Source organism: Amblyraja radiata, chromosome 7 (genome assembly GCF_010909765.2).
Source record: "Amblyraja radiata isolate CabotCenter1 chromosome 7, sAmbRad1.1.pri, whole genome shotgun sequence".
In the NCBI taxonomy this organism is placed as follows: Eukaryota; Metazoa; Chordata; class Chondrichthyes; order Rajiformes; family Rajidae; genus Amblyraja; species Amblyraja radiata.
Genome location: NC_045962.1, coordinates 74235913 through 74260410, shown reverse-complemented (window position 1 = coordinate 74260410; position 24498 = coordinate 74235913). Strand labels below are relative to the sequence as shown.

The following is a 24498-nucleotide window of genomic DNA, read 5'->3' as shown; positions in this document are numbered from 1 at the left end:
AAAAGAGAAAAATATATTCTCGCTGATGGATGGGGAAAAGGCCAGGGGGCACAGGTTTAAAGTGATTGGGATAATGTGAGGAAATTATTTTTATACAGTGAGTGGTTGCAATCTGAAATGCATTTCATGAATGTGTACTGTAGATTCAATTGTGGCTTTCAAGGGAATCATTTAAATATTTGGAAATAAAATAAATTGCTGAGAAATGGGGAAAAATAGGGGAAGGGGCTTGAGTGGATTGTTCTCCAAAAGGCCGGTACAAACTAGATGGCCAGAATGGCGTTCTGTACTGTAACAATCTCAAGATTCCCGTATGTAATTCAATCTAAAGTTGAAAATCAAACACACCCCTTTAATGCTACTGGTGTGTTTTGCTGCTGTGGTGCATCAGAAAGGATTCACATCCTTGTTAAACAATAACAATAGCGTCACAAATACATGGAAATTATCAGCAGAATGTCTTTCTATTTAATTTTGCAATCGGGCCAGGTAAATATTCTGTGCCTGACTTCCTTGCGTTTGCAGTTTTACTATGTTTAAGTAATCTGAATAATTATTTTCAATTTATTTTCCTTGCCTAAGTTCAAAAATAGTTTCTAGTCACTATTCATTTTCATTTGCTTCGTAAATTCCAATTCAATTTGGCTTTCCTTTAGATTACCTCTGTATGATCGGTTAAATGACATCTAAAATTACAGCTGTAATTATCCTTGAACATGCACCCTTAAGCCCCTGTCCCGCTTAGGAAACCTGAACGGAAACCTCTGGAGGCTTTGCGCCCCACCCAAGGTTTCCGTGCGGTTCCCGGAGGTTTTTGTCAGTCTCCCTACCTGCTTCCACTACCTGCAACCACCTGCAACCTTTGGGAACCGCATGGAAACCTTGGGTGGGGCGCAAAGTCTCCAGAGGTTTCCGTTCAGGTTTCCTAAGTGGGACAGGGGCATTACCATCCTTCACCTCTCTATTTCTTTGGAGATAGAAAATTGACAAAAGCCTATCTTCCAAACCAGAAATTCTTCTTTTTAGAAAAAGAATAAATATTTGATAACACATTAGAGAGGAGCACTGACATAAGAAGTTATGCAGTGAGGTAACATTATAAGATTTGTTGTTTATGGTGTGGACAGCTCAATTAGCAAGTGTATAATACAGACGCTAAGGTTCAGAAATAGATACATGCGTACTATAGACCCGCACAAAAACATGCTGGAAGTTTAAAGAGGTGGTGATTAGCTAATTACCTCACCAAACAGGCCTGTGGGTCCCTGGTAAAGATTTCTCTTTTAAGAGCTACACATTAATGCCAATAAACCTATACTAAGTGTGAAATTAGCTGAAATAATAGTAATGCTTACATGCTTCAGTTGGCTTATCAGTTGGGAATACATAATCGCTGTGTTCAGCATGTAATTTCCAGACAAACACCGAAGCTGATGAATAGATGAATTTTACATCTTCTGGTGGTAATTATTAAAAATACAAGAAAATGAGTGGCTGCAGTTGGCTGTGTACGGTGCTCCTTGCGCAAGCTGTTACAAATAACATGCATGTCTGGAGCAGAAGGAATTGATGAAATCACTATGGGAGGGGAAGGAGCTTGTTTATCTCCCCCCATATTCTCAGCTCCTCAACTACACGGAAACAAAGGCTGTTCTCAGCTGACTGGAGTGCGGCTCAGCCAATCACATCCTCGCCTTCCGCTGTGTCATCAGGACCTGATGAGGAGAGGATGCTTTTTATTCAGTGGTTGAAAGGCAGAGAAATGCCAGGTCTGAGCGGTCTCTGGGGATAACCTGCTCTCCATGATGTGAATGAACAGCATATCTCTCTCTCTCTCTCTCTCCTTCTTGACTGGGCTACGCAACGCAGTCACAGACATCAGCAGGCACTGGCTCCTGCCTCCCCCCCACCCACATCCCCCCCCCTCCCCACCCCTCCCTGACTCTCTATTTGCAGCTGGACTAACACATATATACATACATTCTGTGGTGTTTATCAGCAGTGCTGGTTTATCAGAGCTCCATGTACGACAATCTGTACCTGCATGGATTCGATGACTCGGAGGCGGTGAGTACATATTGTGTGGGTGAACAGTGAAGAGGGAGCAGATTATAAAAGTCTACCGCGTAGCATGCAGAGCAGAACATATATTTTTAAAAGAAACACTGGTTGCTGTTTTTCCTCCTGTCAGAGATTCCTTTCAATTCAGTGACACCTGCAATAATCCTCCATTAAGGCTTGCATTGCCAGGCAGTGATAGTGTAGATATATTTAAAGACTGGAGGCCTGCCTGCACTGTATTCTCTGGCAATCCTGGTCTCTTGTTCTCTGAGCATCAACAGCAATGGGTAGTGTCTTCTTCTTGTCAAGCCCTAACGATCTCAAGCTAACATTTCTAGCACGGCATTTGCACCGAGGGAAAAGATACAGAATAATTAGCTCGGAGGCAAATTGACTTATTATTCGGGAGGCTCAGTTTTAACCAGTTTAAAATCCCAAATGAAAATCTGTATGATTTCCTGTGTGTTTGTGTGTGTGTGCGTTCTTATGCGTGTGTGTGTGTGTGTATTTCTCAATGGACGACAGAGCACTGCGCTCTGGCAGAATATTGCTTGCAGTACAAGTATGGAGAATGCCTTTTGCTTTGCTAACATAATTCTCACACAGCTGGATCCTAATGTGCTTTAGCCATTTTGTATGGTAGATGTGGCATTTCAGCAAGAGCAGGCTGATGGCAATACAGTACCGCTGATGAAGCTGTATTTTGTTTGGTGCGATAGATCACATTTGCTGCTTGCTGGCTGCTTCTGAAACCCAGCTGATATGGAAGGCTGGGATCAAAATAGCTGTATATTGTTAGGGACGGAGGAGATGGTGCCTCCTTTATGTTGATAAAACACGAGCTCAGCTGAAAATGTGTCAAGGCAGTCCAGTACTTTATACAACAGACTGCAGCTTTATCCCCCGGCGTGAAATTGGTTAATTATTCAAATCTGTAATGCTTCTTGCACGTTTCTTAGCTTTTTGCTGAAAGCAATGTGCAGTTGAGGTTAAAAGTAGTTTTCTAACATTCTCATAATGGCTGCTCTTTACACGAGTTATTTCTCCCTTCGAAGACAATTTTTGTGAGCCCTGCAAATATGATATTGCGAGAAGGAGATGGTAACTCGCTTCCCCAATGGGGAACACCCTGAAAAATTAAATAATATTACAGGTATTCAGTGTTGGTGTGAGGATGGTCTTTCTGTCATTAATATTATTGCTAGATAACCTCACAACACTTAACAGCAGCTCATACTTTGACTGACAATCGATCCGACTAAACATTATGACACAGGTGAGCAATGAGTAACAATTGGTTTATTTTATTTGCACCATATGTCATGTTACTTTGAAGCAAGCCATTACTACAGGGAATGATGATCTTTTGTTTCTTGTACAAAGCAGTGCTTCTTCACAGCTAAATGAGCAAAAGATGATTTTATTGAATCAAAACATTTGTTGCCAAACCAAATTGTTAGCACCTTATCCAGTGGGTCTGAGTCTGTTGCTGCCAGGATGTAGAGAGTTGCAGTAGCAACATTATGCACTATTTCCAACAATGTTTGAATTATATAATATAACTGCAGACTACATTCAATTAGCATTATTGTTGGGAACCTGAAACTGGGTAGAGAATTTTTTTTTTAAACAAGACTAGATTGCCATGAATTTGTTGTGTTGGACATTAGAAGACCCACATTTATATAGTGCTTTACCAGACCAGATGATATCCCAAAGAGCTTTGCAGGCAATGAGGGGTTTTGTTTTGATGTATCCAGTGTTTTACTGAAGGAAACACAGCAACAATGACTGTGGAGTGAAGCTCCATCAAAATCATTGACATTCTAAACTGATCATCTGTTTTAGGTGTTGACATCTGATGAGCATTTGACGGCACTGGGCCTGTACTCGCTGGAGTTTAGAAGAATGAAAATGTACAGAATAGTGAAAGGCTTGGATAGAGTGGATGTAGTTAGGATGTTTCCACAAGTGGGAGAGTCTAGGACTAGAGGTCATGGCCTCGGAATTAAAGGATGTTCTTTTAGGAAGGACAGGAGGAGGAATTTCTTTAGTCAGGGTGGTAAATCTGTGGAATTCTTTGCCACAGAAGGTTGTGGAGGCCAAGTCAGTGGATATATTTAAGGCAGAGATAAATAGGTTATTGATTAGTACGGGTGTCAGAGGTTACAGGGAGAAGGCAGGAGAATGGAGTTAGGAGGGAGAGATAGGTCAGCCATGGTTGAATGGCAGAGTGGACTTGACAGCACTTCTGACAATATGGCATTCCCTCAGTGTTCTGCTGAAATGACAAACACAATTGTGCTCTTTAGTCCAAGGACGAAAAAAAAACCTACACACCATTAAATGTGTGTAACCTTTCTACAAAATAATACATGTGACTAGGTGGTTCAGAGGAGATTGCTTTCTGTTGAATACTTGGAATAGAAAAGACCTTTCCATGGGGAATTGTTGGGAAATGGAATACATTGCATCTTTTAAGGTCGCATTGGATCAATATTGGAATAGGTACAATACCAATGGAGAGAGCATGGAAGTGGTATTATTATCTAATTGTCTTGGCAAGGAGCCAACGTGTACATAATGGGCCAAATGTATTTGGTACAGTGGACTTTTATGTTTTAACATGGAAGTGGTAACATACATTTTTAAAGGTGCGGTAAAATTGATGAAGTTGATTGCCAAAAATTATACAAATGAAGATTGTATACTTTCCTATCAATTTATTAAAGCAAAACTATTTCTACTGGTTGGCTACAGAAGAAATAAGGCAGGATTTAATATCAGTTTTTTCTTCATTCATATGGAGCCCCCTAAGCATGCAAAGGGTTTCAGAAGTTTGAAACTTCCTTCATCAAATAGTATTTGGTGCGAGATCAATTGTTAATATTATATCTGGGATTGATAGATTTTAAGATGGCACCCAAAATGGGTTAGCAATTACAGGAGTGGTGGATAAATGAGAAATGGTACAAATTGGGTGGAAACATTTTGATTCCCTCACGGTTACAGAAATTAAAATGAGGGAGGGCATCTTTAAATTAGAGTAGTAATTAAGTCAATCAAGGAGTATGGGTTAATTCAGAAAAACGATCTCGCTGAATGGTATGCATTTACTGTGTGCATTTTTTGTCATCTTCTTGGGTCTTGGTTTCTTGGTCCTCCAAAATATTCCAAATTGAATTTAAACTCAATACAGGAACGATGTGGAGACTTAGGAGAGGGTGCAGTAGATATTTTCCAGAATGTTACCAGGATTAGAGGGTATTGGCTATATTGGATATTGGACAAACTTGGATCAGTTTCTCTGGAACGTCTGAGATTGAATGGAAACCTGAATAAGTATATAACATTATGAGAGGCATATATAAAGGGTAGACAGTCAGAACCTATTTACCAGGGTAGAAATGTCAAAGTCTAGAGGGCAGAGCTTTAAGGTGAGAAGGGCAAAGTTTAATAGAGATATCTGCTACAAGTTGTTTTTAAACATAGTATAATCGGTGCCTGTAACCAGGGTGTCAGGATGGTGATGGAGGCAAATGCAACAATGACATTTAAGAAGCTTGTAGATAGGCACATGGATATGCAAGAAATGGAGGGATATGGGTCAACTGCTGGCAGAGATTAGTTTAACTTGGCATCATGTTTGTCATGGGCATTGGGAGCCAAAGGGCCTGTTCCTATGTTGAACTGTATGTTCTTTATGGTGACACATACATTCGGGTAAATGGCCTCCTTTTTCAGTTTATGCGTTCTTATTACAAAGGTTAGGATGGGAATTCATCAGCAGATGAAGTAAGAGAGATAGAATGGGGTGTCGATAGAAAAGCGGAATTATTAAAATAGATGGTGTGAGATAAAGTTGGCATTCTGAGTTTGGGAAATTTGGGATTATATCAAAGAGCAGGAATAACTCAGTAATTTGTGTTGCTGCCTCACTGCTCCAGTGACCAGCTTTGTTTCTGTCTATGTGTTCTCCCTGTAACTTCATAGATCACACAGTTTTCTTTCCCACTTCCAAAAGACATGCTGGGGAGCAATTGATGACTAAATGTTACCCCTTGTTCAGATGTGTGGATGGACATCTCATGCATAATGGGCATGTGAGAGAGAGGCAGGTTACCAGGAAGTACGATGAAGAACAGGACTGATGGGAAAGCTCAGAGAGCTGAGACTTAATAAAACAATGGCCCACCTCTATACCATAAGGAAATAGGGGAACGGTCATATGGTCCAGCATAAATATTTCAGAGCACCAAAGGTAACAAATTTTGTACCTCAAAACAATGAATTATCATGTTCACATTCGCACAAGATATCATTGGTTATTTTGATCAGTGGTGGTCACCAGTTTGAAAGGATACAAGCAAGGTCTGTGGATTTGGGACACCCACATTGTTGTCCATGGTAGTACAAGAGGTGGCTCATATTGTTCTGTTATCAAGGTAGGAGTAGGATCATCAGTTCAAGAACCTGATAATTGTTGGAAAGTAGCTATTCCTGAACCTGGTGGTGTGCGATTTCAGGCTTCTGTACCTCTTGTCCAACAGTAGCAGTGTGAAGAGGGCATGGATGATGTGGAATCCTTGATGGCGATGCAACGTCTCATGTAGATGCTTTTGATGTGGGGAAGACTGGTGATGGTGTGGGCTGAGTCGACAGTTCTCTGCACTATCTGGCTTTGGAATTGCCATACCAGGTCATGGTATGACCAGAGAGGATAGTTTATACAGCTGTGCAGGTACAGCAGGCAGTGAAGAAAGCTAATGGCATGTTGGCCTTAATAGCGAGAGGATTTGAATATAAGAGCAAGGAGGTCCTACTGCAGTTGTACAGGGCCCTGGTGAGACCACACCTGGAGTATTGTGTGCAGTTTTGGACTCCTAATTTGTGGAAGGACATTCTTGTTATTGAGGGAGGTTCACCAGGTTAATTCCTGGGATGGCAGGACTGATTTGATGAAAAAATGGATCGACTGGGCTTTTATTCACTGGCATTTAGAAAGATGAGAGGGGGTCTTATGGAAACATATAAAATTCTTAAAGGATTGGACAGGCTAGATGCAGGAAAAATGTTCCAGATATTGGGGGAGTCCAGAACCAAGGGTCACAGTTTAAGAAGAAGGGGTAGGCCATTTAGGACTGAGATGAGGAAAAACGTTGTCACCCAAAGAGTTGTGAATATGTGGAATTCTCTGCCACAGACGACAGTGGAGACCAATTCACTGGATGTATTCAAGAGAGAGTTAGATATAGCTCTTAGGGCTAAAGGAATCAAGGGATATGGGGAGAAAGCAGGAACGGGGTACTGATTTTAGATGATCAGCCATAATCAGATTGAATGGCGGTGCTGGCTGGAAGAGGCGAATGGCCTACTCCTGCACCTATTTTCTATGTTTCTATACAGTAAATCCGTAGATGCTTGTTAGAGTACCCAGTGTCATTTTTTAAAACCTTCTGAGGAAATAGAGGCACAAGCACTCTTCATGGTTACATCTCTGTGATTACACCAGGATAAGTTCAGGAGATGTTAACACCTGAGAATTTCCACTGCTGGCCCACCAATGAAAGCTGGCAAGTGGTCTCCAGACTTTCCCTTTCTGAAATCTTCAATTAATTCCATGATCTTGTTAACATTGAGTGAGAGGTTGTCATTAACCTGGATGCCAGGTTAATTGATTAGCATGGCTGGACTAGGTTTGATTGGGTGGGAACAGAGTCTCATGCAGAAGAAGAATCCACAGGGAGAATAGAGAGAAAGGTTTGATACTGGGGCTGGAGAGCATTAAGTATTTGGAACGGTGAGCTGGACGGGATGGAAAGGGACAGAGGTACAAAGCCGTTGTTAACAAGCATGCATGTATTTTTAGTTTGAGGTGAGGATGAAGGGGACGGGGCGACTAGGGTGGAAAGTCACTTTGGCAGTTAAAAAAAGTAAAAGTTGACCTTTGTCATCCATAACGATTTTGGTAGAGTTAGAAGATGTGAGGACGATACAATGGTGGTTTTATGTGAATCAGCCAGATCTGATAGTGAACGGCTAAACAGTCATCTACCACTTTGTCAAAGTGTAACCTGATTTTAAAGACATTGAGTTGATAGATGTATCAGGCAAACATCAGGGTGATAGGGATAATTTGGACTGGAACATCAAAAGTTTTGGCAAAGGTTTGATTGAGCAACTCAGCAGCTGCAGAAAATTTGTGGCCAAGGAAAACTGGGATTTTGAATGCAATTGAGATAAAGTTTTTTTTCTGGGGTAAACACAGAAACAAGACCATCAGGCCATTTTCTTTGTGCTCACTTTTTGAAAGAAATAACCAATTGATTGCAACTCCTTGCTCATTCCCCAAAGCCTTGATAACTTTGTTTTTCTTAGATTCAATTTCCCTTTCAGCTACGATTGATTCAGCCACCATTACCCTATTAAATAGGTAATTTTGTATTATAACAATTAACTACAAAACAACATTCTCATCTCTGCTCTGGTACTTTTGTCAATGATGTTAAATCCATATCTGTTGATTAATGAGCCATAAATGGAAATAGTTTATCTCCATATTTACTTCAACATTTTTAATGGTTCTATTACATCTTTCCTTTGTTTTCCGTGCAGTAAGAGTAACGTTCTGGAACCTCCATATTACTGAAGTCCATCATCACTGATAGAATCTTGGTACATCTTCAATGTATCAACGTTATTTTAGTGAAAGAAACATAGCCACTTAAACCCTATAATTGAACCTATTATTGTAGCATATCCTTAATTCATGAATTATGAATATCTAGTCGGCTTCCATACTTCAGATCCATTGCATCCTTATTATTCATTAGGGACAGCATACCGATATCCCATGGATAACAAGATATGGATACCTTCAAGACTCTACTCTGAGATCAGATTCAGTAGCACAAAGACTGAAGTGACATGCATCAGTCAACTTCTCCATGCATATAACAAGTAGCTTTAGATAGAAGTATATAAAATTATGAGAGGCATAGATAGGGTAGGCAGTGTAGTGGCCATTTGGCCTGTTTTGCATGTCATTGAGGATGGCATGTGCCTTTAAATTTTAGACTGCCCGTTATATTGTGGGTGAGATGTATGACGTGTTTTTGGGCATGTTTGGAGCTTAGATGCTTGCGCAGAAGTTTAGTTTTGAGATTAGTTTGGAGAGACCATGGGGAAAGTTAACCCTTCTACCATGTAAGATCATGTAAGATCATATAAGATCATGCGGATCTTGCCAGTGTTACGGAGGCACGAGGAGTTTTCTAATGCCTAAAGTAATAAGCTGGAGTTCGAAGAAGATTGCAGTAACGAGTCGGAAGAAACTTGGATGTATCTTGTGTTTTCTAGCAACAATAAAGCATTTAATCATCAAAAGACTGTGTTTTTAAGTCATATCAGAGAAGAAGCTCTGAAGGTCTCTGTGAGTGAGCTCGCATGCGTTTAGAAGACACCCCCTTCCACCATTCTCATCCAAATAGCGGCTAGGGTGCTAATTACCTGGAAGATATGATAGTCTGCCGCCACAGGCAGTCATAAACTTCCTCCTTAGGTGGAAACGTCGCTGACTAGAGATCATAGCTTTAAGTTGAGAAGCTCAAAGTTTAAAGGAGATGTAGCAGAGTTGTCAGGACAATCACCCACTTTCCTGGCTCCAGCCACATATTCAGCCAACACTACAGCCCCGGTTCTGGCCACACACTGACTATTGATGCTTCACTTCTTCCCAGCAAAAATACATCAAATGCAATCCATCTCACGGCAAGCAATTTTCTGCAGGATAACATGATGCTTCCCAATCATTCCCACTAATACAGGGTTGCCCTCACGAGTAAGCAGATTAATGAATCCCCATAAATGGACATTGATGCTTTCCATAAATCAATGGATAAGGAGGACTTGATATCTAAGAGGAAAATTGTTGTTTTAAAAAAAAATAATGGAAGGATGGGACTTGTGAACTCTTGGCGACCTGGCATTATGACTTGATCTGAAAGTTGTTTATTTGTTAGTAGGTAACTATTTTTAGTATTTGTTTTTGATTCTCCCTTTGTAATGTTACATCCATTAAGACATTTAGCTTAGTTTATTGTCACGTGTACAGTGGTACCCATGCATGCTAACCAGTCAGCGGAAAGACAATACATGATTACAATCAAGCCATCCACAGTGTTTAGGTACATGATAAAGGGAATAACGTGATAACATTTAAGTGAATATTATGAAAATGAAAATTAAGAAAGAATGCAAAGTATACTTGCATAGGATTAGTGTAGATAGGTCTTCATCAGTCACGGAATTGAGTGTAGAAGTTGGAACATTATGTTACAGATGTATGAGATGTTGATAAGGCTGCACTTGGAGTATCGTGTTCTGTTTTAGTCGCCCTAGTATCGGAAATATGCCATTTAACTGGAAAGAAAGCAGAGTAGGTTTATGATGATGTTGCCAGAAATCAAAGGCCTAAGCCAGAGTAAGAGGTTGGGCAGGCGAGAATGTATAAAATCCAGGATACCAAGTGTGCACAAGTCCCATACTTTCATCATTAGTACCTTCTTTTTAAAACAACAATTTTCTTCCGAGATACCAAGTCCTCCTTATTCACTGATTTATGGAGAGCAACTATTTTCATCATCTATAAAAGCATGAGCCAAATAATAATAATAATAATAATGATGGATGGGATTTATATAGCGCCTTTCTAATACTCAAGGCGCTTTACATCGCATTATTCATTCACTCCTCAGTCACACTCGGTGGTGGTAAGCTACTTCTGTAGCCACAGCTGCCCTGGGGCAGACTGACGGAAGCGTGGCTGCCAATCTGCGCCTACGGCCCCTCCGACCACCACCAATCACTCACACACATTCACACACAGGCAAAGGTGGGTGAAGTGTCTTGCCCAAGGACACAACGACAGTATGCACTCCAAGCGGGATTCGAACCGGCTACCTTCCGGTTGCCAGCCGAACACTTAGCCCATTGTGCCATCTGTCGTCGATAGGGTGGTGCGCAGAATCTTCTTCTAGGGTAGGGGAAGGGGAATCAAGAACTAGAGGACACTGCAAGGTGGAATTGCAAAAGATTTAATAGGAACCTGAGGAACAACTTTACACACAGAGGGTGGTGGGTCTATGGAATGTGCTGTTGAATGAAATAGAAGTGGCAGGTAAAATAATAACACTTAAGACATTTGGACAGATACATGGATAGGAAAGGGTTAGAGGGATATGGGGCAGACGGGGAGAATAGGTCTAGCTTGGATGGAGCATCTTGGTCGGCATGGATGAGTTGGGCAGATGGGCCCATTTTAGTGCTGTATGACTCTAGATGGACATCTTGGTTAGCATGGGCAAGATGATCAGAAGAACCTGTTTCTGTGCTGTATTATGCCCTGACTCTAGCCATGATTCCATTATTCTATGCGAGTTGTGGGAATATGATTACCCACAGAGATTGTTCCATTTTATTCAGTCAAATTTGAAAACTTGATCTCTCCACCTCCATTCTCTCTCATCTCTCTTCATATTATGCAATAATTTAGTAAGTATCTCAAAGTAAGTATCCATCGCTCATTCCATACCTGCTTTAAAAGATGGCGAAAATTCAGTTATAAAAATAAAGACTGCTGTAAAGATTGAAGCATTTCTCAACCTTGTTGTTTCAAAAGCTTTTAAATATAGCATGATTCGTGTTATCCTCATAATTTAGCAGCGTATTGTTTTCATGGTAGCAATTTTGTTAATGTCAAGAAAAATCCGTTGGACTCTGGCACATACATATTTGACTCAAATATGTGAAATCCTTTCGTGGTGATTACAGCATCTGCAATATCATATGGTACCACATTTAGAAGTAAAGCATGTGACTCATTGCACTGCATGTTGCTACAATGATTCATGGTAGATGCTGCCATATTTAATATCATAATGTTCCATGTAATTGATAATTCATCAATAGTCATAGCACGGAGAGACTTCATATTGATTGGCAAGGGAAGGGTAAGATGGAGACAATAACGTGTCCAAGGTTGAATTGTTTTGAAGGTAACTCTTGTGATCTGTGATGTTTTGAAAGGTGGGAGGCAACAGGTATTGTTTTCACTTTTCCCATTTGATCAGTCTCATCACCATAGTGTTATTTATCTTTGCAAACAGTTGTCGTTGGAATGTCGTTTGATTGCACATTGAGTAGATGAGGCAAGTACCATAGATATCTCCGTGAAATCTTGTTAAATACTTGTTCAAGAAAGGGATGAGTGAACTAGGTGGGAAGGGGTGCATGTGGTAAATGCTTTAACCCTTGAGCCTGGGCACTATATTTCTGTGCTTTTGTGTGGTCTTGATCTAAAAATTTCGCAATCGGATCATTTGATCTACGACGGATCACCATTCAAGTAGCGGTGCAAAAAAGGAGATGCAAGGAGCAGCAGATGCTGGAATTTTGAACAAAACTCAAAGTGTTTGAGGAACACAATGAGTCAGACAGCGTCTGTGGAGGGTCTGTGGATCTTCTGGTTGCTTACTATTTCCCTTCCCATTCCCATTCCTCCGACCCAAAACATCACCTATTCCTTTCCTCCTGCTTATTCCAGTTAGTCCAGCACTTTGTGTCTGTCTTCAGACTAAACCAGCATCTGCAGTTCCTTCCTACCCACACTGGCCTTTCTGTTCTGGGCCTCCTCCTTTGCCAGAGTGAGGCCACAGGTAAAGTGGAAGAACAGCACCTCATATTCCACTTGGGTAGCTTACAACAGAGCGGTATGAAAATTGAAAGGTACAAAGTGCTGGAGTAACTCAGCGGGACAGACAGAGGAAAACATGGATAGGTGATGTTCAGGTCGTTTCCCTCTTCCGACCAACACTTTGTGTCTTTTATTTGTAAACCAGCATCTGCAGTTCCTTGTATCACTATCTGGTATGAACATTAAATTCTCCAATTTTAGTTGTTAAACCGACAAACAACCTGCTCCCACCTCTCTTCTAGCTTGCTCCCATCACTGACCAGAAACATCACTTATCCATGATCTCCAGAGTTGCTGCCTGACCCGCTGAGTTACTCCAGCACTTTGTGTCTTTATCTGTGGAGGGAATGTATTTCGCAATGTTTTGGGTCGAGACCAGTCTGAAGAAGGGTTCTGGTATGAAAAGGGATGTTGTTGTTGTTGTCAGGTTCAAGGGCTGCATTTAGTTTTTTGTAGCCATTGATGAATGAATGATGGAACCCGAGAACCTTTGGCTCCATGTGTGTTAAGATTTGACTAGACATTCATTTATTTCTTGGTATATAACTATTTTTGGTATTTGGTTCTGATTTGCTTTGGATAATATTACAATCATTTGGATATCAAACAAATGTTAATACAATGAGAAGATATGTTAAGGACGTGTAAGAAGTGTTAACAGCCATTGCAGATGCTGCTTGCCTCGTGGCAGGGTTAACGCTGGGCTGGGCTGGGCTGGGCTGGGGCGGGAAAACACTTGGAGTGGAGGATCCAGTTGCCTTGGTCCACATTTGTAGAACTACAAATTAAGTCCTGCAAAGAAATAAGGGTTGAAGTTTCAATGAAGAACCATAAATGTGATAATTTTGGGATTATTGCCTGAGCTGTGGGTTTGAATGGACCATGGAATTAATTGCAAACCTTATTGTGGAGAGCAGGAGGGTTCATTCAAAACACAGTGTCATAAATAAATATAAACCACTCACATTTTCTTATTCTTTCATTAAGTTGAACTGGTGTTCCACAGGTCAGAACGGAACCTGGCTGCTAAGCTCTAGATGTTTATATTCTGCTGATAGAATCAGTCTAGATCCAGCAACAGACCACGAGGTGGTGTCTAACTTTCATGTATTAATGTGCAAGTGTAGCGGCACCTGCTGGAGCTCGCAGGTAGTCGAACCCTGCGGTCGGGTGCCTCGGACATGTGACTCTAGGGAGGGCTTGTGTTTCGTGCGCTTTCTGGGCGATGCCCCTTCAGTCGCTCTGGACCACCGTTGTGGCTGGATCTGTTTATTGGTTGTGTTGAGATACTTCGTCAGTTTAACTGTTTTGTTAATAAACTCGTTTGAACAATCGACTCTCGTCTCATCCGCCAAACAAGCATGTAACTTAGAGGTGAGCTGACACGCAAGAGGGATATCACTTTCTGAAATGCAGAAAAAGTAAGTGCATTTGGAACCATCAAACAAATACTTTGTATCTGTCTCTGTAAACATGATATATGCAGTGAGAATGCAAGGGATCCATGTGTTCAATGACATTGAGGAGCTGAAAGTAATTAAAGTCACCACAATAAAAATTATGAAGAAAACCAAGCAAATATTCTTGATAATCGGTATCCCAAGGTTCTAAGTGATGTTCCAGTATGTACATACCTATCCCACGTAATCTTACTTAAAATGGCAACCATTTCAGGGGGAACCTTACAAAATGTCCTTCCTATATCCATTGTCTTTTTCTTACCCACCAGCTTCTTCCTTCGTGGAATGGACTAGAGAGGTCAAATTGCCTGCTTCTGTGTCATATTGATTCTATGATTCTGAAAATAGCCAGGTTTACACTGATTGCATTATTGATGATTTGAAAATTTACTAGATTTTGTAACAGTCCCTGCATATTCAATGGTAGCAAATATGACACCACTATTAAAGGAAGAAGGGAGAGAAGTGGCAGAAAAATAGGAATGTTTGGGTCAATATCTGTTGCCAACAAAATGGTGGAATCCATCTTTAAGGATACGATAACAAGACATGTGCATAATTATGTTTTCAGGAAGGGATAATCATGTTTATAAATAAATAAATAAAGACTTTTTCAAGATCTGCGTGCACAGGGGTAGAAACGAAGGATGGGTTAGTGAACTAATTGGAAAGACTGCCAATGATTTGGTCACCTAGCCAGGATGGTTGGCATCTTGATTTCTTAGAGGACCAGGTTTGATACATCAGAAGGACGAGCCAAAATCTTCCAAACTTTTCTTGTCAAAGGGGCCTGTCAAAGAACAGGAAAATGGCAAATATGACACCTGTTGTGTAAGGACATTCCTAAAAACTAACATTGCATGTTCAATGTTGGTGGTAGTCTGGTTTTAGAAGCAATAATTAGGGGAAATTGAAATCATATTGGAGAGTTAGTATGTATTTGTAAGGAGCAGATTATGCTTGACTAACCTTACTTAAATTTTAGATGAATTAAGTGTAAAGGTTGATGAAGGGGTGCAGTAGATGCTGATTATTTGGATTTAAAGAAAGTATTCGACAAAATATTAACGTGAAGGGTCTAGGAAGAGTAAGATCAATTTCACCTAGAATAACCAAAATGGATTAAGATAGGAAGTTGTGAGTTGTAAGAAATTGTTATTTTTCAAAGTGGAGTATGGTAGGATCAGTACAAGAACCAATATGAAATTACTTGGATATTTTGGAGTTACATTCAAAATTAGCCAACTATGCCAAAACTGGGGATGATACATCTGAAGTCTAAAAATACCAGCTGACCACAACATGACGTACACTGGCTAGTAGAATGATCAGAGACTTGGCAACTGGAATTTGAAATAGAGATACATTTTGACAGAAGGAACAGGGGAAAGACAAAATTGTCTTACTGCTGCATTCTAACTAAAAACAAGAAAATGCTGGAACCACTCAGTAAGGCATGCAGCCTCTGTGGAAACAGAAATGATAATCAGAACCATTCAGATGTAAAATCTTTAACCTGACGTTAACTCAGCGTAGTTTTCTGACCCCCCCCCCCCCCCCCCCCCCAATGCCTGAGATATGCTAGTCGATAGTGAAAGTGGAATTGGTTGGTGGAAAGCACTAGTAATGTTGGTTAGGGATGGAAGAACCAAGGTAGAGTTGAATGGCATAGGAGAGGAAATGAGTTAGAGGAAAATAAGTGGAGAGGTGGGATTGCTCAGAGAGCCAGCATTGTCTTGATGGGCCAATTGGCCTGCTCCAATATCATATGAAAATGAGAACAGCTTTCACTTGGCCAGCTTCACAGAACTTGAATCTTCTTCTCTTTAATAATAAATTCAACCTGTGTGGTTCAGTTATTTCAATTAGTTATACTATATTTACTAATATTCTCTTTTGCAATAATTGGTGTAATGGCCAATGCAAGGTTCAGCACAGTTCACAAATACTAGCTAAAGTCACTTGCAGGACAAATTAAATTTAGTTCACTTTTTCTGACGGCCGTTAATAATAGGACTCCGAGATTCCTTCCTGCAGGCATAAGTGATGAGGCTTGTAACTGGTGCTTTTCCCACAGGGAGGTGAGGTTGCTAACTGTCAACGATCCATGCACAAGCACCTCTACTAACTTTCTATTACCTGGTACTAAATACACAGACGAAAATAACAATTCAGTGATCTGGCTTAGACGCTTTTAAAAAATTTTCCGAAGCAGTCAAGCAGGCTCATTAAATATGTGAACATTGAATTTTCCAATTTTAGGTAACCTCTAACAACCCCCCCCCCCCCCCCCCCCCATCCTCCCTACCCCACTTGGGCTAGCAACTGTTTTTCCTCTACCCCTCCCTCTCCATCTATATCTTTCCTCTGGCTTCACAATTCTCAGCTCTTCAATACTTTTGTCTCACACCTTCTGTATATTTAATCTTTGGTCTTTATCCAACCACCTTCCCCTCACCTGTGCTAACCTAACTTATTACCTGCCAAGTTTGGTCCTGCCAAAATTCACTTCCAGCTTTCTTCCCCCTCTCTACAATCGGTCTGAAGACGGGTCCTGACCCGAAACATCAGCTATCCATGTTCTCTAGGGATACAGCCTGACCCACTGAGATACTCTCGCACTTTGTATTTTTTTCAGCTCACTAAAAAGCTTTTTATTTTTTAATATTTTCATGCTTTCAATCTCCACCATTTGGTAGCGGGTGCATTACTTGTTCAGACTCGCCAACTAAATTGCCAGAGTTTGTTTTCCTTGAACTCTTTCATCTGTTTCCTCATAATAGCGTGTCTAGATGCATGAATGTGCAACTGAGACCTGGACATTTTGTGACGCTGGTGCACAGTCGATTCAAAGTGGTGCGCCTACTTTGTAGCACTGCAACAATTACTCAAACACTCACCCTGAAGTCATAACATATTCAGCGCTCTCACTTCCAAATAAACCACCATCTCATTTGATGCAATTATAGTTACCTTAATACATTGGTGGAGACATTACAAATCTGCAATGATAATTTATGTGTAGAAAGGAACTGCAGATGCTGGTTTATTCCGAAGATAGATGCAAAGTGCTGGAGTAACTCAGCCGGTCAGACAGCTTCTCTGCAGGAAAAGGATGGGTCATGTTTCGTGTCTGGGCCCTTCTTTGGGTCGGGACCCGAAACATCACCCATCTTTTTTCTCCAGAGATGTTGCCTGACCTGCTGAGCTACTCCAGCATTTTGTGTCTATCTTTTGGCAAAGATAATTAGTTCCCTTGTAATTCTTTGTGATTATTGAAGGCTCTCGGTTGGCAAGTTTCAGATTGGTTTGTAGCACCAAACTGATTTATTTTCTGGGGGGATGTTTACCTGCAATTACTTCCATGCACTCTTAGTTTGTCTGAGGCCTCTCAGTGAACTGACGTGATTGCCTGTCTGAGCGAGTCACAGTATTGAGGGACGGTGGTATTGATTTCTGACTGGACACGCCAGGTTTAGCCGTTGAATAGGATTGATACAACATATCCAGCCTGCTGGCAGTACCAGGGAGTTAAGCATGCATGAACAAGTTAAGACCATTCAGCTCGTATGCCAAATAAATGAACATGTTCTTTAATGATATGAGAAACTAAAACATTGTCGTATGTCAGTATAAAAAAATATCTCTGCTGTACTGGCAGCATATGGCATGCTGAAAAATCATCTTACGAGGTAAGAGATACCTTAGGATATGAAACATAGAACACAGTATAGCACAAGACCAGGCTATTTGGCCAACAATGCTTATGTCAAACAAAATGCCAAGACCAAGTATTATTTGACTGCACATAAGTTGTATCCCTCCATTCCCTGAATATCTGTGTGCCTATTCAAAAGTCTCTTAAATGCCAACATCATATCTGCCGCACTCCACCGCATTCCCTGACATTGCATTCCAAGCATTCACCATCACTGTGTTAAAAAATAATTGCCACACATCTCCTTTAACCTTTGTTCCTCTCACCTTTAAGCTGCACCCTCTCATATTTGATGTTTCCATCCTGGGAGAAAGTTTCTGACTGTCTACTCTATCAATGTCTTTCAGACGTTTATATACTTCTATCATGTCTCTCCTCAATCTTCGGCATTCCAGTCCAATCCAAGTCGGTCCAGCCTCTCCCTGAAGTGAATACCCCTAATCCAGGCATCATTCTGGTAAACTTCTGCACCATTTCCAAAGCTTCCAAATTCTTCCTGTAATGGAGCGACCAGAACTGCAAGCAATACTCCAAATGCAACCTAACCACCCAAAGCCCCATTAAGCTGCATTATGACTTCCTGACTTGTATTTAAAGTCCCGACCAATGAAGGCAAGCATATGATATGCCTTCTTTACCACTCTAACTACTTATGTTGCCATTTTCAGGCAGTTATGGACCTGGACCCCAAGATCTTTCTGTAACATCAATGCTATTAAGGGTCATGCCATTAATTGTATATATTCCCCTTATATTTGACCGCCCAAATGGCAACACCTCACATTTGCACAGATTGAGCTCCATCTGCCAATCTCCCCTCGTTTTTAATCAGGGGAAGAAAAAGCTTTGGGATTTTCACCATTTTGGCCCTTCTAATTATCTGCTTGAGTTCTTTCCTCATTTCTTTATATTTTTCATAAGCCCTGTCTGATTTCGTCCTCTTAAAACTTGCAAGTGCTTCATTTTTCTTTTTGACCAAATTTACAAGCTCTTTGCTCATCCAAGTTTCGCTTATTTTGCCAAACTTATGCCTCTTCCTCACTGGAACATAACGCAAGGTTCCCTTCTCGTTTTGGACTACTCACAAACTGTTTCAAGAAACCTTCATGCATGCACCTCACAAATTCGTAATGTCCAAGGCTTTGACACTGAGCAAGTCCCTGCCAATATTGGGGAGATAATGTCACCCACGAAGACAACATTGCTTTGACATCTTTTGGTAAACTGTCTACATATCTGTTCCTTTATCTCCCATTTGTTATTGGAGGGCCTCTAGTACAATCCCATTGGAATGGTTTACCTTTCTTATTTTTAAGCTCTACACATATCGCCTCCGTGGATTAATCTCGCAATATGTCCTATCTGAGTGGAGGCGTGGCAATCTCCCTGATTGGAAGAGCAATTCCTCCACCTCTTTTCCCTCCCTCTCCATCACGTTTGAAACATCAAAACCCCAGAACTTTGAGCTGCCATTCATGTTCCTCTCGCAACCATGTTTCTGCGATGGCCACAACATCATTTTCCCAAGCACCAAGCCAAGCTCTAACTTCAACTGCTTTCCCCATAATACTCATTGCATTGAAATAAACATATTTCAGTCCATCTGCTTCACCACAGATGGCCTGCTACTCTGGTTTCCACTCTCGTTCGCCTCTCCTGTTTAATGATATTGTGCAGAATTGGAATTTAAAGTTTTCAGGAATAAGAGAGTGTTGGCAATAGTGTATAAAAGGCAGGGTGGTATAGTTAGTGAGTTAATTGCTTCATGAAAGAAATTACCTTTTGGATTGTAATTTTGACACATTTATAGATGGTGTTTTATGCAATAGGCTTTGTGCGAGGACGGGGAGATGAAAAATGTGGGTCAAAACCATTGTGTCTTAAAACATGGCCTTTGAAATTGCATGTAGAAGTATTGTATTGTATTGTATTTGGGGCGGCACGGTGGTGCAGTGGTAAAGTTGCTGCTGTACAGCGCTTACAGCGCCTAAAGACCCGGGTTCGATCCTGACTACAGGTGCTTGTCTGTAGGGTGTTTGTACATTCTCCCTGTGACCACGTGGGTTTTCTCCAAGATCTTCGGTTTCCTCCCACACTCCAAAGACGTACAGGCTTAGTAGGTTAATTGGCTTGGTAAATTGTCCCTAGTGTCTGTAAGTATAGAAACATAGAAACATAGAAATTAGGTGCAGGAGTAGGCCATTCGGCCCTTCGAGCCTGCACCGCCATTCAATATGATCATGGCTGATCATCCAACTCAGTATCCCGTACCTGCCTTCTCTCCATACCCTCTGATCCCCTTAGCCACAAGGGCCACATCTAACTCCCTCTTAAATATAGCCAATGAACTGGCCTCGACTACCCTCTGTGGCAGGGAGTTCCAGAGATTCACCACTCTCTGTGTGAAAAAAGTTCTTCTCATCTCGGTTTTAAAGGATTTCCCCCTTATCCTTAAGCTGTGACCCCTTGTCCTGGACTTCCCCAACATCGGGAGCAATCTTCCTGCATCTAGCCTGTCCAACCCCTTAAGAATTTTGTAAGTTTCTATAAGATCCCCTCTCAATCTCCTAAATTCTAGAGAGTATAAACCAAGTCTATCCAGTCTTTCTTCATAAGACAGTCCTGACATCCCAGGAATCAGTCTGGTGAACCTTCTCTGCACTCCCTCTATGGCAATAATGTCCTTCCTCAGATTTGGAGACCAAAACTGTACGCAATACTCCAGGTGTGGTCTCACCAAGACCCTGTACAACTGCAGTAGAACCTCCCTGCTCCTATACTCAAATCCTTTTGCTATGAAAGCTAACATACCATTCGCTTTCTTCACTGCCTGCTGCACCTGCATGCCCACTTTCAATGACTGGTGTACCATGACACCCAGGTCTCGCTGCATCTCCCCTTTTCCTAGTCGGCCACCATTTAGATAATAGTCTGCTTTCCTGTTTTTGCCACCAAAATGAATAAACTCACATTTATCCACATTATACTGCATCTGCCAAACATTTGCCCACTCACCCAGCCTATCCAAGTCACCTTGCAGTCTCCTAGCATCCTCCTCACAGCTACACTGCCCCCCCAGCTTAGTGTCATCCGCAAACTTGGAGATATTGCCTTCAATTCCCTCATCCAGATCATTAATATATATTGTAAATAGCTGGGGTCCCAGCACTGAGCCTTGCGGTACCCCACTAGTCACTGCCCGCCATTGTGAAAAGGACCCGTTTACTCCTACTCTTTGCTTCCTGTTTGCCAGCCAGTTCTCTATCCACATCAATACTGAACCCCCAATGCCGTGTGCTTTAAGTTTGTATACTAATCTCTTATGTGGGACCTTGTCGAAAGCCTTCTGGAAGTCTAGATACACCACATCCACTGGTTCTCCCCTATCCACGCTACTAGTTACATCCTCAAAAAATTCTATAAGATTCGTCAGACATGATTTACCTTTCGTAAATCCATGCTGACTTTGTCCAATGATTTCACCACTTTCCAAATGTGCTGCAATCCCATCTTTAATAACTGACTCTAGCAGTTTCCCCACTACCGATGTTAGACTAACTGGTCTGTAATTCCCCGTTTTCTCTCTCCCTCCCTTCTTAAAAAGTGGGGTTACGTTTGCTACCCGCCAATCCTCAGGAACTACTCCAGAATCTAAAGAGTTTTGAAAGATTATTACTAATGCATCCACTATTTCTGGAGCTACTTCCTTAAGTACTCTGGGATGCAGCCTATCTGGCCCTGGGGATTTATCGGCCTTTAATCCATTTAATTTACCCAACACCACTTCCCTGTATGCGGGGATTGCAGGTCGGTGCGGACTCGGTGGGCCGAAGGGCCTGTTTCCGCGCTGCATCTCCAAACGAAAAACTAAAATAAACTATTGATTGAAATGTGATTTAAAAAATGCCAAGGAATTTAATTAGTAAATGACAAAGATGCAGTTACAATGAGAGAGGAATAGAAGAGTCTAGATCTCGTTAGCAAATCTAAAGCATGCTGGTGAGACTAGAACTATCAGCTTGCCCTGGTCATTATTTTCAAGAACTATAAATTCAGAACAGCCAAGAGTTTCAGTTTCCAGGGAACAGGTCACATTTTGAGAGACTGCATGCTAAGTCAAGTAACAGAAACAATATCAGTGGCTGTTCAGACGACTGAAAGAAGTGTAGAAATTCATTCAGGCAACAAGGAACTGGCAGACTTTTGAACAAATGGACACATATATTGATATTGCCATAGACTATTTGATAATGAGTCAAGAATGTTTATTATCACAAATTAATTGCTGGATTAATTACTGAAAAGTATCATGAAACCATATTTTGTAGATATTTGGGGAAATGAAGTGTGCTGAGGGGCGGTACAGTGGCACAGCGGTAGAGTTTCTGCCTTACAGCGCCAGAGACCCGGGTTCGATTCTTACTATGAGTGCTGTCTATACGCAGTTTGTACATTCTCCCTGTGACTACGTGGGTTTTCTCCGGGTCCTTCGGTTTCCTTCGACACTACAAAGACGTCCAGTTTTGTAGGTTAATTGACCCCAGTGTGTAGGGTTGTGCTAGTATACAGGCTGATCGCTGGTCAGCGTGGACTCGGTGGGCCGAAGGGCCTGTTTAAGTGTTGTGTGTCTTAAGTAAAGTGCACCGTGCAGCCTTATGAACACTGATTAGTAGTCCCCATGATATTAGTCAACTCCAAAAACAGTCCATCTTGATGGGAAATGTCTTGCTGAGGCAAACTGGGCTAGCTTGGAAGAATGTGTCCAGTGATGATGCATCAAAGTGGCACCAAAAGCACATTTTCAGAAACGTAAAGCAAAGGTCCCAATATAGCTTCACTGGCATATTTGCATCTGACACATAAAACACTGGTCTGTTGCAGGTCTGAATCAGGCCCGTATTTTGTACAGAATTAGGTTGAGAAGATAACTGGATCACATAGAAAACAGCACAGCATAGAACATTGCCCATAATGTATTGGTATCTGAGGGCAGTAGAAAGGAATATAGGGAGAATAGAATAGCATTAGTGTGAGATCAGTATAAAGGAGTGTTTTTGATGGGCACAGACCTGGTGGGCTAAGGGGGCCTGTTTCTGGGCATTGACTTGGTGGGCCAAAGGGCCTGGTTCTGTTATGTATGACTCATTGACAAGGAACTGAGATCAATCCACAAATGTCCCACTGAGTTGTTGTGAGTAGTTATTGTGCTCAAGTAGGGGTCGTAGAATGGAAGTGTCTACTAATGTGAGAGAGAATGAACTATTCCTGTCTATTCATATTGAATGGAGAGAGAAAAATCAATTATACATGGCCCTACTTGACGTTTTCAGGAAGTGCATGTGGACCTTTGCGGGAATTGCAATTACAGTTCCCTGTTACCGATTGTAGAAACAAGGAACTGCTGATGCTAGTTTACACAAATGGACACAAAGTGCAGGAGTTACTCAGCAGGTCAGGCAGCTTCCCTGGAGAACATGGAAAGGTGACATTTTGATCGACCCTAAACTTCACCTGTCCACATTCTACAGAGATTCTACTTGACCCGCTGAGTTACTCCAGCACATTGTGTCCTCCTAGTACTGATTGATAGTCATTCAAAGCGAAAATATGGATTTAGATATCAGTATTATAGATGAGTTAAAGCTTAAATGTGTCAGTCAAGTCTTGCCTGTGGATCTAGTTTCTGGCATTGGCTGGCATTTTTGATCATAGAATCATAGAAAGTAGGTGCGAGAGTAGACCACCAGGTCCGTCGAGCCCGCACCGCCATTCGCTCATGGCTGAACACTAAACAGACACCCTTACCCACAAACAGTAGACACAAGACACAGAACACAAGACACTACCCTCCCCTTTATACCGCTATCTCCCCTCTCCACCCCAAGAACCGCGTGATCTCCTGGGGGAGGCAAAAAACCGGATAAAAACCCAGGTCCAATTCGGGAAAAAAATCCGGGAAATTCCTCTCCGACCCCAATCCAGGCGATCGACACTTGTCCAGGAGATCACACAGGTCTTACTATACTAACCATACCTAGGTCCATATCCCTGCCCTCTCCCCGTAGCCCCTTATCCCCTTGGCAGCTAAAAAACCATCTATTTTAGATTTAAATATATTTAATGTTTCTGCTTCCACTGCTCCCTGGGGCAGTGAATTCCATAAATTAACCACCCTCTGGGTGAAGAAGTTCTTCCTCATCTCAGTTTTAAAAGAGCCCCCCCTTATTCTGCAACTATGTCCCCTAGTTCTAGTTTCCCCGATCATTGGGAACATCCTCGGTGCATCCACCCGATCAAGGCCCCTCACGATCTTATATGTTTCAATGAGATCGCCTCTCATTCTTCTAAACTCCAAAGAGTAGAGTTCCAGCCTACTTAACCTTTCCTCATATGTCAATCCCCTCATTGCAGGAATTAATCTTGTAAACCTTCGCTGCACTGCCTCCAGGGCTAGTACATCCTTTCTTAGGTATGGATCTTCTCCGCTCACATACATCATGAAACTG

General features: G+C 41.6%; 1 protein-coding gene across 3 annotated transcripts in view; it reads left to right on the top strand.

Annotated features, from left to right (window-relative positions):
• The first annotated feature begins 1753 nt into the window (after window positions 1-1753).
• The window catches only part of cacnb4 (calcium voltage-gated channel auxiliary subunit beta 4), a 207998-nt gene continuing 185253 nt past the window's right edge, over window positions 1754-24498 (top strand). For all 3 annotated transcript variants that reach the window (XM_033024808.1, XM_033024809.1, XM_033024811.1), the window contains exon 1: window positions 1754-2067. In XM_033024808.1, the coding sequence (XP_032880699.1) occupies window positions 2023-2067 (45 nt within the window). In that variant the 5' untranslated portion in view covers window positions 1754-2022. The remainder of the gene's footprint in view (window positions 2068-24498) is intronic.